This window comes from Ipomoea nil, unplaced genomic scaffold, assembly GCF_001879475.1.
Source record: "Ipomoea nil cultivar Tokyo-kokei standard unplaced genomic scaffold, Asagao_1.1 scaffold2219, whole genome shotgun sequence".
In the NCBI taxonomy this organism is placed as follows: Eukaryota; Viridiplantae; Streptophyta; class Magnoliopsida; order Solanales; family Convolvulaceae; genus Ipomoea; species Ipomoea nil.
In genome coordinates, this window is record NW_017618647.1 from 675,898 (window position 1) to 692,889 (window position 16,992).

The 16,992-nt window shown below is 36.0% G+C and overlaps 1 protein-coding gene across 1 annotated transcript; it reads left to right on the forward strand.

The window, feature by feature from the left end:
• Nucleotides 1-2,543: 2,543 nt before the first annotated feature.
• On the forward strand, nucleotides 2,544-4,635 carry LOC109150239 (probable glutathione S-transferase). Its single transcript, XM_019298150.1, has 2 exons — nucleotides 2,544-2,976; nucleotides 3,953-4,635. Exons 1-2 carry the CDS (start codon nucleotides 2,668-2,670, stop codon nucleotides 4,316-4,318), a joined length of 675 nt encoding a protein of 224 aa, XP_019153695.1. The 5' UTR covers nucleotides 2,544-2,667; the 3' UTR covers nucleotides 4,319-4,635.
• Nucleotides 4,636-16,992: the final 12,357 nt, after the last annotated feature.

The following is a 16,992-nucleotide window of genomic DNA, read 5'->3' on the forward strand; positions in this document are numbered from 1 at the left end:
CACTCTGGTGTATAATCAAGTGTAGAGTACAACATCCCGGTAGAGTTTGATATTCCATTTATGGTGATATTCTGTTCGATATATAAAATATATGTTGATTATAAACTTCAATTTATTGTCTAGAAATCTAGAGTCTATGAGACTGCATAATTTATGGAGATCGATTCATGGCATTATGGTGAGATATGATCACATTATGAAAATTTAAATGAAATGTCGAGAAGTTTCATAGAATATTGAAATGATCTCCAAAAATTAAGTTCATATACAAATTAGATTGAATTGGAAGTTAAGAATGAAATCAACATATCTATTTCATAGAAGAGTGATTAGGTTATATAAAATTGGACTATGTATATCCACCGATGTTTCTTGACACTAGAAATGCTGGAGATTCATTAGTATAAAAAATAAAAATTTACAACAACTAGATCTAGTAAAGATTTTTTATTACTCTTGAAAAAAACTTAAATAGTTATATTTTTAAGATGATCGTCGAGAGGACGAGATCGTCTAGAAGACAAGAAACCTCAGTAAAATTATAAGTGCACCAAATAATTGGAACGCGAAATAAACAAATATAAATAATTTTGGGAAATGGCTAGAATCTGGTTAACTTAGAAATTAACATAAAATTATATATATATATATATATATATATATATATATATATATATATATATATATATATATATATATATATATAGAGGACTGAGCGGACAAATAATGAGTACACAACAAATGAATATCAGGCACACAAGAATACATGTAAACATCAGGTTTCGAACCCAAGCTCTATTAATTAACAAATCTATGCATGTGACATACAAACTGTGGCACACGACTACATTCGGCCATATGTACACGATATACAGGCTAATGGCACACACTACATCTGTCCTCACAGTCCTCTATAATAATATACTTGTCCTCATTTGAACTCAAGTGTATATATATATATATATATATATATATATATATATATATATATATATATATATATGTATGTATGTATGTATGTATGTATGTATGTATGTATGTATGTATGTATGTATGTATGTATGTATGTATGTATGTATGTATGTATGTATGGAAGGGATCAGGTGCATTTGAGGCTTCCCGTGCGGGTGGACGCACGTTAAGCATTAATCTAACGCACTTAAAGTACACAACACACGCACATTAAGCTCACAAACATATCCGTTAAATATGATTATCCGTTTTTTTCCTTAATGAATATGATTATCCGTTAACTTTTCCGTTAAATATTATCTTTTCCGTTAAGCTCTGTTAGTTCACCGTTAACTTACTCATTGATTTCAATAAGAAAGGTCTTAGGTTCGAACCTCATCTCAATCAAAGTTGGCATAATTAGTATTCTATTTTACTCTTATTAAATTAAATATTAATTTAGTAGCTACAACAAAAAATAATACATATGCATTTCTTTAATTTAGAATTATGTGTTTACAGTGTCTTTATTCAAAAAAAGTTATTCATTATCAATAAATTAAATAAGAGAAATAATTTCATTAGTTATATTGTCTTTATTTTTCTCCAATATAAAAATTATTTACATTTGTAAACTTATAATTGGCTATTTCAATACGCAAATTTAACATTCAATTGTCTATGCATGAACAATTTCAATATATTCTTGCCTTGATATACTTTAAAGTACTTATCTAAAAATAAAATAAAATTGGGCATTATCTTAATCGCGCAATGCGCGTAAAAAACTAGTATATATATATATATATATATATATATATATATATATATATATATATATATATATATGTATGTATGTATGTATGTATGTATGTATGTATGTATGTATGTATGTATGTATGTATGTATGTATGTATGGAAGGGATCAGGTGCATTTGAGGCTTCCCGTGCGGGTGGACGCACGTTAAGCATTAAACTGACGCACTTAAAGTACACAACACACGCACATTAAGCTCACAAACAAAACACCTTCAGAACACAATCTCACGCATGTTAAGCACAAGCCTCACACATGTTAAGTACAAGTCTCACGCATGTTAAACACATGCATCACACATGTTAAGCACAAAAACACACTGCACGCACATTAAGTTTTAAAAATAACTCACATTAAGTACACTCTCACACACATTAAGTACAAAACTCATGCACCTTAAGCACACGACTCACGCATATTAAGCACAAAACTCACGCACATTAAGCATAAAACTCATACACTTTAAAGTTTCAACAACAACTCACATTAAGTACACACTCACGCACATTAAGCACAAAACTAACACACATTACGCACAAGACTCACGCACATCAAACATTACACACTCATGAACTTTAAGCACAAATCTCACGCACATTAAGTACAAAACTCGCGCACATTAATCACCCGCACGAGAAACACTTAAATGCACCTGAGCCTGAACATATATATATATATAGTTGACCTTATGAATTTCCGCAACATCCAGGAATACATTGAATCGTACCAAGGAAGAAATATTTAGACTGAGTCCAATATGGGTCGATTTGTCAAACTGGAATAGACTATTTAACAAATTATAATGAAGACATATATGTCATGTTCACCGAACATCGATCAAGAAGTGAGATAGAGTTTTGAAATCTGAACAAAGTTTCTGCACTTAATTCTTCATAGGAATGGAGGAGGTGAAGTTGATAGGGTCATCTCAAAGCCTGTTCTGCACCAGGGTTGAGTGGGCTTTGAGGCTCAAGGGAGTGAAGTATGAATACATAAAGGAAGACCTGAGAAACAAGAGTGATCTGCTGCTCAAGTCAAACCCTGCGTATAAGAAGGTCCCTGTGATGCTAATCAATGACAACTCCATTGCTGAATCCCTCATCATCCTTGAATATATCGATGATTCGTGGAAACACTGCCCTTTGTTGCCTCAAGATCCTTTTCAAAGAGCACAGGCTCGATTCTGGGCAAAATTTGCAGATGATAAGGTACTTTAATTCATTCCTGAATCCCCTTTTAATTTTTCTTAGGATCAAACCCTTACCATTATATTACGTAAAAAATGATATTTCTTTATAGACCATCATCACATTTATCGATCTCTGGCCAACAATCCTCCAATCAGCGAGTGTTAGACTTGGCCTTTACCGTATCCGCCCAACAATTTCCTTCTCTTAGCACGTGACCTTGTACTACTTGTTACTTCTTAGGATCAAGTATTTACTACTACATAAACAAAAAGTTATAACTCGTAGCAAATGTGCAACTTTATTTCCTCATAGACCGCCATTACATTTTCTGACACTAGTGTTAGACTTAGCCTTTTGAAGCCCTTTACCGGTCTAAGACCAACAATTCCCTCGCCATCGAGTATTAGACTTGGCCTTTACCGGCCCCTCATAGCAATTCTCTCTGCCCAACAACTCCCGCATCTCAACACGTAACTTGACTTTGATATCACTTGTTAGGATCAAGTGTTTACCACTAAGCCAAAAGCTATAACTCGTAGCAAAAGCGCAATTTTATTTCCTTATAGACCGCTATCACATTTTCTGACGCTGGGTGTTGGACTTGGTCTTTTTAAGCCCTTTACCAGCCTAAGACCAACAATTCCCTCGCCACCGGGACTTGGCCTTTACCGACCTCATATAGCAATTCCCTCAGCCCAACAATTCCCTCCTCTCAGTATGTGACTATACCACTTATCAAGATCAAGTGCTTACCACCTAGCCAAAAGCTACTACTAGTAGCGAATACGCAACATTATTTAATTTCCTTATAGACCGCTATCACATTTTCTGAAGCTGGGTGTTGGACTTGGTCTTTTTAAACCCTTTACCAGCCTAAGACCAACAATTCTCCCGCCACCGAGTACTAGATCAACTTGGCCTTTACCGGCTTCCGCCCAACAAATTTGTTTCACCAAATCTTAGTTAAGATCTCTCTGTGGTTTCATGATTGCAGTGTTTGATGGGTACTTGGACTGCTTGCATGGCTGAAGGGGAAGAAAAGATGAGAGCCATAGAGTCTGTGCAGGAATCATTTGCATTTATTGAGAAACAGATTGAAGGGAAGAAGTATTTTGGAGGAGAGGAGATTGGGTTTCTTGATCTGAGTATAGGGTGGATGTGTCTGTGGTTAAATGTAATGGAGGAAGTTGGGGGAATGAAGTTGCTTGACCCTGAAAAGTTTCCTTCCCTTCACAACTGGGCTCAAAACTTCATCAAAATCCCTGTTATTCATGAGCTTCTGCCACCAAGAGATGATCTGCTCAACTATTTCAAAGCCAGTCTCAACTACATCCGGTCCTTGGCAGCAGGCAAGCCATGATTAATTCTCCTGTCAAAGCCAAGAATCTACTTTGATGTCTTATAAATAAGTAAGGGTGCATGAGTCTTGTACTCTAGTCATATATAGTTTAAGATTGAACCCAATTCCATCTTTGTGTTGTTATTTCTGTGAAAACCTATCAATAAACAGTCTTTATTTCCTGTTGAAGTGCCACAAATGATATAACAGCATGCACTGTATCATCTGACTTAGCTTGTGGCCTGTTGGTTAGTTTTGGTCTCTTTCAATCAGTTCTGTAGAATGTTGTCGGAGTGCCCATTTGCTCATCCATACTCCAATTCACCTTTCTTTCTTCTTCTTGTTATTTTGTCGTCACACCGAAAATTCAGGCTAAAACAATAAAGATCTGTCAACATTTTTACCTCAAAAATGTTAAATTATACCACATGAAACAACTAAACTATGCAATTTTCCTTGTTGCCAAAATATTGAATAGCTATTGATTGGCTAATTACATAATATAAGAATTGACTATTGGTAGATTAACTTATACCATGTAACTAAGACATGGACAAGCAATGCATGTTCAGTGAATTAGAGAAATAATGTGGTCATGGTTCGATTCAAGACCAATCATTGTGTGGACCATACTTTTATACAATGCACATTTAGTACACAAATAATGTATTTTTAATTTATTGAAAATGTATATTATATTCGGAGAAAATATATTATTTGAGTATTGAAAGTATATTATTTTGTATAATGTATATTCAGTATACGAATAATGTATTTTTAATATATTAAAAATGTACTTTTTGTAGTGTGATGGTCCACACAATAATTTGCGAAGCGTTATGCCCGGGACCCGTTGTACATTCATAATTTATATACTGTAGATTCATAATTTTTATACTGTAGATTCATAAAATTTATAATGTAGATTCATAATTTCTATACTGCACATTCATAATTTCTGTACTGTAGATTCATAATTTCTATACTGCACATTCATAATTTCTGTACTATAGATTCATAATTTCTATACTGTAGATTCATAATATTTATACTGTAGATTCATAAAATTTATAATGTAGATTCATAATTTCTATACTGCACATTCATAATTTCTATACTGCACATTCATAATTTCTGTATGGTAGATTCATAATTTGATAACTATACAATTTAGAAATTATGAATCTACATTACAGAAATTATGAATATACAATACATAAATTATGAATGTGAAGTATAGAAATTATAAATCTACATTATAAATTTTATGAATCTACAGTTTAGAAATTATGAATCTACAGTATAAAAATTATGAAGAGGAAGTTTCAATTTTGGCCATATGACTATAGGGGTCTTGTTAATTTTAGTTATTGACTTTCAAAAGTGTTAATTTAGTACCTTAACTATGTAATTTTTGTCAATTTTGGTCACTCCGGCCAAATTCCACTGGAAAATTTTAATAATTAAAATAATAAGGGTATTTTGGTCGTTTCACGCCTCTTTTCATCTTCTCCGGCGAGTCCATCCCTTTTTCTTCCGTTTCCGGCGTTCTTTCTTCCCGTAAACCATATCTTTAATATCATCAAGCCTCCTTTCCCCATCATCTTAGTTCATTTCATTCGATGGAAACGGGAGAAGAAAAGAGACGTGAAATGATCAAAATACCCTAATCATTTTAACAATTAAAATTTTCTGGCGAAATTTGGCCGGAGTGACCAAAATTGACAAAAATTACATAGTTAAGGTACTAAATTGACACTTTTAAAAGTCAGTGACTGAAATTAACAAGACCCCTATAGTCATAGGACCAAAATTGAAATTTCCTCAAATTATAAATTTACAGTATAAAAATTATGAATGTATAGCGTGTCCACCATGCACATGGTGGACACGTGTCCATAGCATAATTTGCTATTCAGGACCAAACCAACCTTAGGCATGAAAATGAATTTTCCAGGCCTAGACGATGTCAAATTATTCTGTGGACCTGGGTCAACCTTGCAAGGTGGACCCAGGTCAAAAAATACACATTTATCCTGAATATTTACAATTTACATACTAAATGTTCCCAATTAAATACTGAATGTTCACAATTTACATACTGAATATTCACAATTTTATATATTAAATGTTCACAATTTACATATTGAATGTTCACAATTTGAATTGTGAACATTCAATATATAAATTGTGTATTTTGACACGGTCCACCTTGTAAGGTGGACTCGGATCCATAGCATAATTGTCGATGACTATCCAATTATTATTGTGTGGACCGTACTATCAAATAATGCACATTCAGTATACAAATAATGTTCTTTTAGTATATTAAAAATGTACATTGTATTTAAGAAAAATACATTATTTAAATACTGAAAGTACATAATTTTATATAATGTACATTCAGTACATAAATAATATACTTTTAGTATATTAAAACTGTACTTTTATTATGCTACACATATCACTATATGGATCATGATCTACACAATAATTTGTCACCACTGCCCTTTAAAGGGTTGGTGCCCCCTTCTCAGCAATAGTTATATCATGTAGCAACATACACCCAAGGCATTCTTATTTTTTTCTTTTAATTGTATTCTTTTTGTACAAATAAAATTAATGTATACAAAATATACAATTGAAAAAGTTACACAAATTAAAGTAATTGATATCTTTTAAATGACACTCATAATAATATCTTTTCAAATTTTAAAATAAATCTACAGGTACATAAATTGTTGGTTAAGTCACAATTGTGGTAAGTATATAAATTCAGTTATATAATTGTATATAAATCCACTACTATAGATTCATAACATCATTACTACAAGTTTATAACAAATTATTAAAATGATATATTGATTGAAATATTTTGAACAATATTTTTTATGTACCGTTTTTATTTATACAAAAAAAATAGAGAATAATATATTTAATTAAGGAAAAATCAGAATTTTGATACCTCAATTGTTTCATAACTATTAATGTAGTCCCTAGTTTTCAATTTTAACGAATTTGATCCTCGAATTGTTTAAAATTTCGTCAATTAAACTCTTCGAAGATCAAATTGATGAAATTTTTAAAATGTGGAAATTACCATTTTGGTCCTCAAAAGGGTTTAATATATACAATTTTAAATAGTTTGATGATCAAATTTGTTGAATTTAAAAACTAGAAATTACATTGACAATTGAGAGACCAAAATGATAGTTTTCCTATATTTAATTGATGATTGATGAATTAGTAGTTTAGTACCACTTTGATGAACCTACAAATTTTATTTTTTTTTGGCCAAAATTTTGTATGTACGGACAATATTATTCTTATGTACATACATATGACATATCTATGGTATAGTTTGTCAAAAAATTATGTCGTGGACCACTTATACATGCTCGTTTTTAGTAAACGGTATATTTATTTGTTGGAGTTAATACCCATTTTGATCCCTCGACTATTAGGTAATGCATAATTTAGTCACAAACTATTAAAAGTACCTAATTTAGTCCTCTAACTTATAAAATTATACCCAATTTGGTCCTCCGTTACAATTTCCATCCATCCACCATTATAGAGAGGGGCAAAAGTGTCATTTTATCATAGTCGAGGAACCAAAATGAGTATTAACTATTATTATCTAATAGTCGAGGGACCAAAATGGGTATTAACTATTATTATTATTATTATTATTATTATTATTATTATTATTATTATTATTATAATTTAAGGACAGAGAGACAGACTTTAGTAGTTTAAATTTTAGTTTTTAAAATAATACTATAGGAAGTAATAGGGTGGCGTAACAACAACAACAACAACAACAACAACAATAATACCCATTTTGGTCCCCCCAACTATTAGATAATAATAATTAATACCTATTTTGGTCCCTCGACTATGATAAAATGACATTTTTGCCCCTCTCTATAATAGTAGATGGATGGAAATTGTAATGGAGGACCAAATTGAGTATGATTTTACATGTTAGAGGATTAAATTGCGCATTACCTAATAGTCGAGGGACCAAAATGGGTATTAACTCAATAATACTACAAGTTCATTATTACATAGTACATCAAAAATGAACATGTATCAAAATATAATAAGTATACTAAAAATAAACTTGTAGTGTAATAAAAATAAATGTGTTGTATACTAAAAATGAACATGTATGTTAGTGATTCACTTTGCAATGTGTAATGTGTTAGCTAACAGAGCTTTCAGAAAATTATTTGAATTCTTGTTCAGAAAGATCTTTGCTAATTAGGATGAAAGAATGAGGAAAATATAAAAAGAATATATATTTCTTATTCATGAACAAATTATGATCATGAACATATACATGTGTTTGTTTATTTAGCGTTCATGAACATGTTCACGAACGTGTTCGCAACTTTTTTTTTTAAACACTCATGATTTTTTCACGAACGTGTTCGCAAATGCTAATGACGTGAGTGTAGTATGTAGGGTGGATGGAAAGAAAGGTAGGGAATAAAGATTCCCCGGATGTCGTATCTCAAGGATGGCAAACTTGGAAGCGTTGGGGTGTTTAGGCGAGTTAAAGAATGGACTAGAGCTTTTCACTTACAAGATTCAAAGAGTGCAATCATCATTGAGTGAAGATTTCAAAAGTAGAGAGTGAGCAAAACAAGTAAGCAAGTAAATCGAATGGGAGAGAACGGGGTATGAATTGACCTTCCATTACAAAGTGTTTATCGTGTCTAAGGTAGGAATTGTGTAGTTGTGATTATTGGATTCCAGTGAGGCTTCTACAATTGCCATAGTCATTTTAGGTCTTTATGGTCTATCATAGGATAATAAAGCACCCGAGTGTCAATGTTACACCTATGAGTCAATTTATCAAACATCTTGTCTACACCTCATTCTGGACTATGTCCTCTCGAATCTAAGGCAGAAAATGCAAAGGAATTGGGCACTAACTCCAAAGATACAAACTACTCTTTCCACGTCCCACATGAAACCAATCAATAGTTACAAACACAATTCCACTTCATCAATTCATGATCACACTAGCACATTACAATGAAATGTCAATCCAATCCCTTAGGGATTTTAACCACTCATGACTCTAACTTGGAAACACATCAAACTGAAGCAAAACATTGAGATGAGAATGAAATTGAAAGATAGAAGATGAAGAGCTTACCAAAGTTCAATTCAAATGTAGAATCCAATCAACATGTAATGATAAATTGATTCAAGATCCAAGTAGTGTTGTCAAGACTCTTGAAACCTAGAATACTTTCTCTCTCTAGAAATTGAGAGTGTTTTGAGTGGACAAAAAAATCTAAAAGTGAAAAATGAACTCCACCTCAAAAGTCAACCACTTGGCGCCTTAAATATGATCGCGCCCCTACCACGATCATTGCCACGATTGTGGCAGGGTTTACTTGTCGCACCCTGCCCAGCCACGATAATGGCGGATGCTCTCCTATCTTCCGCTGCTCCACTCTTCCAATATTGCTCTGAATCAAGCCCATATGCCACCCCTTCGACCAATAAAACTTCAAAACACTAACATGGCGTTTGGTTGGAATGAAGGAATTAGGGGGAAAAAGAATTGTAATTCGGGGGGAAAAGAATAAGGTGTGAATAAAGTAGGAATTCAAATTACAGTGTCTGGTATGCAGGGGAATAAGGCATGGAATTGAAAGGGAATAAGTGATACAATGACTGAAATGCTCTTATGTAATAATAATAATAACAATAATATTAGTAGTACTTAAATGTGTAGAAAGGTAACAGGAAGAAAGAATAAGGAAAACAAAAACGAAAGAAAAATGAATGGGGAAGAAACAAAGACAGGCCAAAAGAATAAGGAAGGAAAAAAAAAAGGAAAGAAGGATGAATGGGGAATAAACAAGGAACGAAGAAGGAATGACAGCTAATAAGACAAAATAATATTAGAGGGTAAAATGGTTTTTACACTACTTTTTTTTTTTTTTTTCTCCCATCAAAACACCGAATTGTAATTCATGGGGGGGGGGGGGGGGGGGTTCTGAATTAGAATTCAGCATTTGGAGGGAATTGTAATTCGGTGGAATTGCAATTTCCTCCAACCAAACGACGTAATTGTGATCTCCGCAGAATTGCAATTCAATTACACCTAAATTACCTCCAACCAAAGAGCCCATAAAGTGCACATATTATAGGCTCTTGCAACACAACAATGACATTTCATAGCATTTTCCTCACATGTGTCCCTCTATGTGTCAAAATCTGTCCATCATTTTGACTTAGATATTTTCCAAACGAAAATACTTGGTGTACTCCCATTTTAAACTCCCAACTTATACTCCCTCTCACATGCTCTTGATGTAGACGTTTTTCTGTGGACCCACATGATGAAAATAACCAATCCTGATTTGCCACCTCAATGAGTATAAATGAGGGAATAGAATTTTGGGAGTCTATGTAGTATAACTCATTTCCAAATCTGTATAAACTCTAAACACAAAAATTGTAAAGGATTGTCATTGATTTTTCCCATGGACACTTGAGTCATCTTAATTAGACTTCATATAAAAAAGATAAGGCCAAAATACTATTAGCATGTATTAATATCAATGCATAAACCACCTCACACTGCATAGAACGGCGTTATGTCCGAAGAGCGTTTCTCCAAGAACTCATATCCAACGGTGACTCATCGGTCGCCGGAGGAGCAAGACTTACTTTAGAGAAGCACGAAGAAGTCGAAAAGAGTCAGGGATCAACTGGAATCCCCTTTGCTTAGTCCGTCCCAAGAGGTAGCGCAAGAATCGCCCCTCGCAGCTAACGTTTCTACTCCGGATTCTAATCATTGGTCAAACCCTGCGGCAACTCCCAACCAAGCGTGGGCAAGAAAGTTTGGAGGATTTCACCAGGAGAAAGAAGTGGTGTCGGATGAAGAGGACATGGACTTCGATGGGACGAAATATGATTTTCCAGTAATTCCAGTCACCAAGGAGGAGAATGAGAGATTGAGGCGGCCGTGGCGTCGTTCCCTCATCCTTAAGGTGCTGGGTAGAACGGTGAACTACACTTTCTTGTTGCAAAGGCTTCAGAGGATGTGGAAGCCAGAATCGACCTTCGACCTGATTGCGATATACCAAGATTATTACATCGCTAGATTTGAATCCCAGAGGGACTACGAAGTGGTAAAATTCGAAGGGTCATGGCTGATTATGGGTCACTAGTTCAAGAATGGGTTCCTAATTTCATCTCCATAAAGAACAAGACGAGTAAGCTTCTTGTCTGGGTCCGTTTTCCTTCCATACCCATAGAGTATTTTGATGAGGATTTCCTCAAGAAAATCGGGAAGAGTGTTGGCCGACCTATAAAGATTGACACCACAACAAGTTTTCAATCCAAAGGGATGTTTGCAAGAATCTGCATAGAGGTAGATATCTCTAAGCCTCTGTTGTCTAAATTTGAGTTAGAGAAAGAGGAATGGCAAATTGAATATGAGGGGTTCCAATCGGTATGCTTCAAGTGTGGTCTGTATGGTCATCGTATGGATCAACGTGGTAAGGACAGTACTGGTTCGAGTGGCCCTATGGGTCCTAATGAGACCCCAGTGGCAGTACCACAGGCGGAGGAAGTCCAGAAGCCTAAGGAGAAATATGGTTCATGGATGTTAGTGACACGCAAAGAAAGAAGATTTCAAAGCAGGAATGGGGATAGAAATGGCCCGGCCAAGCCCAGAGATGGTCGTTTATCTCCATAGAATAAGGCCTCACCAACTGGGATGATTGGCACTCAATCTTGGTTCACTACTCTGGATGGACTGGACGATGAAGGGCTGTGTAACACCCCACTTTTCTAACTCCTAATTACATCTCTAAACAGTCATTAACATAAACTAAGCAGCGGAAATCTAGATGATAAGTAGTAGGAGTGTCACCGCCACAACCACCCCCCTTGGGTGATTGCACAGGCTAAAAGGGGTAAAACTACAAATACGATTAAGTCTGGGAACTAAAAGTAAATACTGGGAAAGTAAGGGGGAATAACGTCACCCCAACACAGTCTATAACAATCCTCCAACATAAAGTCATAAATCTAAATCCATAACATCATCATAAATAAAACTAGAGTTTAGACATCTCAAACTAAGAGACTAATCTAACTCGATCTCTTCTCACTGCTGGGCCCACCTGAAAAGGGGTTTTGCAAGCAACACATAGACAAACAGGAAAAACACCCGTTAGCACGAAGCTAAGTATAACCACACTCAACCCTGTAAAGCATTCTAGCATATACTTTGAAAACATTTGCTATCTGTATAGCAATAAGCTAATCTCAAATCATCTTTAGATTTATCACATTCATTCTAGATGCTTGCATCCTATAATATCAGCAGGCATGCTTATATATGTATAAGACTGATCACGTAGATTCATCAACATATAGATTTCTCAAATAGCTTATCAAGCAATTCATGCTTACAGATAGGATCATGCTAAAAGACCATATAACAGGTGTTCACATGTTTCCACACTCTTATCACATAACTTATTAAGTAGAACTTCTACTACATCACAATAATCATGCTCAAAGGAACATCACAAGTTACACTTCTCATTAAACAACTCTCTTATGATGCTGCATAGTCTGCGTCAACTGCTGTAGGTTCTGGGCGAGCTGCTCATTCGTCGGGGTCTCTGGAGTACGCGCATGTGGACGAGGAGGCATCGCAAGCTTCTACAACAACAACACAATTACCAACAAGACAACAAACAAGCAAACAACTATATACAACACTCAGCTCGCCGCGCATCCTAGGAAATCCTAAGCCTAAACACTTAGATTCTTAGGGTCACGTTAAGGTCTCAAACCACACTTAGCCACTTAGAAGTCTAGACTCTACCATCCTAGGCTCAAACCCAGGCTCTGATACCAACTGTAACACCCCCGATTTCCATACCAAATTAAACCTTAAACATGCAGATAAACTAACCATAAAACATACACAGCGGAAGACTAGATATGAAATAGATGGAAAACGTAGAGTGTCATGCCACGCTCACACAACGGTGAACGCACAGGCGTAAACATATGCAACATAATCTATCAATCTCAAAACCAAAGTCAACGACATAACGTCTAAAGTCTAAACAAAGGCACGCAGGCCCAAATCATTATAAAGAAAAAGGGATCTATTCTAACAGCTTCTAGACCGCACCCTCATCTAATCAGCACCTGAAAGAAACACAGATATATTTATGGGACGACGCCCGGTCAGCGAATGATGCTGGTAACCCACCAATACATGTGAAATATCATATGTAGATAGTTTATATGTATACAAAATCATTTGCGAAACGGGATATAGTATATATCAATTTCAAAAGCCAAGATAGAGATCAAACACAAGACTCTTTGCACTCAAAATAAAGATAAGGGAACACATCCCAATACGACAAGAAGCAATAACGACTCATAAGAACGGTTCAAGGCATAATCTACCATCACACAGTAGATTAACACCCGACATGCATAACACAAGAGAATAAGGACACAACCATTGGCAACACATTGCCTTTGTGACAACACATGTCACAAATAGAGAAATACACAACAATGGCTACACAAGCCTTTTGTGACATCACCCATCACGAATTGAGATGCCTTCCTTATGCCCGATTCCAACCTTATGGCTACCCCAACCTTATGTCTAGTTCCAACCATTACCTCCAGGACCCCAGTACATCCAAGTCCAACCTTTTCCCTCCTTGGACCGTCGTCCCCCACCAACAAGACCACCGATTCATAGTACACGAGCGTACCGATCACACACACGGCAACACATGCCACCAAAGAAATACGTGAATCTTACACAAAGGTCACAAACTCCATAATCGCGTCATGGCCACCATGAGGACCACTGCCGTGCCTTGGTGACTAATGTCCCATACCATTAATCGTGCAATCCAGGTACAACCACACACACCACACCACAACAGGAATCAACCAACGGATCACAACGAAGATTTGAAACCATACTCAATCAAGGAATGGATCACAGTCCAACAACAACGATGATTAACACAAGTCATCATCAACAATAGGAAAGGACAAACAACACACATGCTAGCATTTAAACACCGAACTAGCATGCTTATCAAACGGGTAAACCAAACGTAGTTCCGAAGAACACACAAGACTCATAACGGTTCAACGAATCACAATGTTGAACACTTAGCACGATTCAAGACACCAAAACCTACATGGAATACTACCATATAGTTCTAGACATACGAAGCATCAAGAAGACGCTCAAATAGTTCCACAAAAGAACATCGGGAAGTCAAAAGACCAAATACCGAGTCAAAAGAATCACGGGGAACAAATCCCCAAACAACACCAACACTGTACCCGCAGGTGGAGCCACGGGTGGACCTCCACCCGCGGGAACCACTCCCACGAGGCCTTGTACCCCGCGGGTGGGGCGACGGGTGGTGCCCCGCCCGCGGGTACACACCCTGTACCAAAATAATCCCTTCGGGGATTTTCAACTCCAAGCTCAAATTCAAGTCTAAAACATGCCAAATCTCACCAAATACAACAAAATGACTTGAATCAAAGGAATAACCAAGAAATGGCATACAAGAACCCTAATAACAAGCTCTAGATATGCATTTTCACAAGACAATGCATAAACACTCACATTTCATAGCAAAACACATGTAGAATCCAATAAATCATCATATAGGTAAGCAAAATAGATTTTGTAGAGCATGGGTTACCTCTTGTAGACAAAAACCTTCACTTAACACTTCACCAAGCTCCTAATAGGGTTCACCTTCCACACCCACTTCAAGAACACACCAAAAGATCATAAAGATTCTATCTTTAAGGAAAGACACCTTAGAAAACACTAAAAACACAAGATAAACATAGATCTTACCCTCCTAGATGCTCAAAGGTAGGAAATTTGGAATCTTGAAGACAAACTTTGAGGATTTGGCAAAGCTCCAACTTGGCTTGGAAGAAAAGCTATCTAACTTTTAGAGAGAACGAGGAGCTCAAGTTTAGAAAGTGTAAGGGAAAGAATGAAGGGTGTCTTCTAGGTTAGCTTGCATTACTAACATAAGGTGAAATGTCTTGATTACCCTTACTAAAATGAAGAGGTGTAAGGGAACAAGGGAACTACTCACAAAGCTTTAGGTACAACACTTGACTTTGGGTTGACTAGTCAATTACTAGTCCCCGACTATTGAATTTTCAGGAATTTAAGGAATTAAATTATCAATTGGATTATGATTAATTACTTAATTAATCTCTTAATTGAATTTGGATCATGGGGTGTCACAATTACTTTCTTGAGTCTCTCTTGACTCTCTTTCTTTCTATCGAGTCTTCATTGACTCTCATACTTGAGTCTCTGTTGACTCTCTTTCTTGAGTTTCTGTTAACTCTCTTTCTTTCTCTTATACTCGTAGATGGCTTAGGGTTTCACAGAAGTGTGACTTACCCCATCGGGAACGACATAATTCCGACCCAATATCTCCTACCGTCTATGGAACCAATCTCGTGGTTCAAACTCTATGGAATCAGGTATTGAACTATTAGTGTTCACACCCCTAACCAGGATTCCAAGCCCGGCGGGAAGTTTCCAACCTCGTAACGTGGGAATACGCCATGTTACATATACTTGGACGGCAATGTCCATAAATATCTCCCGAGAGGAACATAGTCCAAACGGTATCCTCCAAAACCTCACCGATATAGATAATACATAAATATATCTCTCATGCATCAATCTCATGCATGCAACAATTCTATTACTTCTCAATGCATCAAAGAATGTTATACCACATGCTCATGGTTTTTGAAAGTATTCTTGGACTCACGTTGGCCCTTTATGCATCTTTGAAATATGACTCGTGTGAAATGTCAAAATGCTCTATAATATGCTTCTAAATCATGTATACACTAACATGAAGTACTCAAGGATATATCATCATGCTCGGTTTGCAAAATAGTAATTTCTATACATTTCGCTCAACAAGTATGCTTCTATTCTCATTAATCAAATAATACAATTTAATCATGCTTTCATAATAAACCATATTATCAAAGGATCATGCTTCTTTACTCAATAAAAACATTATCTGATCACATAATCAACAATTTCTCAAACACAGAGAATTTAGCAAAACATGCACTATGTAACAATTCTTCACAAAATCCTTCTTAACATACTTATTTTTAATCCAAATTTCACGTAATCAAAGCCAAAACGTGCGTCGAGACGAACCTGAAGAGCCGAGCCACAAGGGCCCGTAACACTCGGTCCAAAATGGCACGTGGCTAAGCCACAAGGGCCCGACAGCAGCACAAAAATCTCATCAGAACAATACTCAGGGACCTGGGGCGGGACTCTCCATAGTCCGCCCCTGGAGCCCCATTGATGTGCCGGGACTAGGCTACGGCCCTCTTTTAGGGCCGTGCCCTAGTCCCGTGGTGGCACGGCTCTAGCTGGCGGCCCTTCTGATGGGCCGCGGCTTGGTGCACACTGTGTTGTGCAGCAGATGGGATTTTACCTGCAAAAACTCATCCAAACATTTTCAAAACAATCTCAACAACTCACAAACACATACTAGATCACTTCCAAGCATAAACACATCAAAAACTCATAGTTTCTACTCATTTCTACTCAAAACTAGGCTTCCCAAGCTAAAAGA

Bases quoted from the DNA above. Each gene is read 5' to 3' on its own strand.
- LOC109150239 (XM_019298150.1), top strand. From the start codon at position 2,668: ATGGAGGAGGTGAAGTTGATAGGGTCATCTCAAAGCCTGTTCTGCACC. The intron at 2,977-3,952 runs GTACTTTAATTC...TCATGATTGCAG, and splicing joins CAAAATTTGCAGATGATAAG to TGTTTGATGGGTACTTGGAC.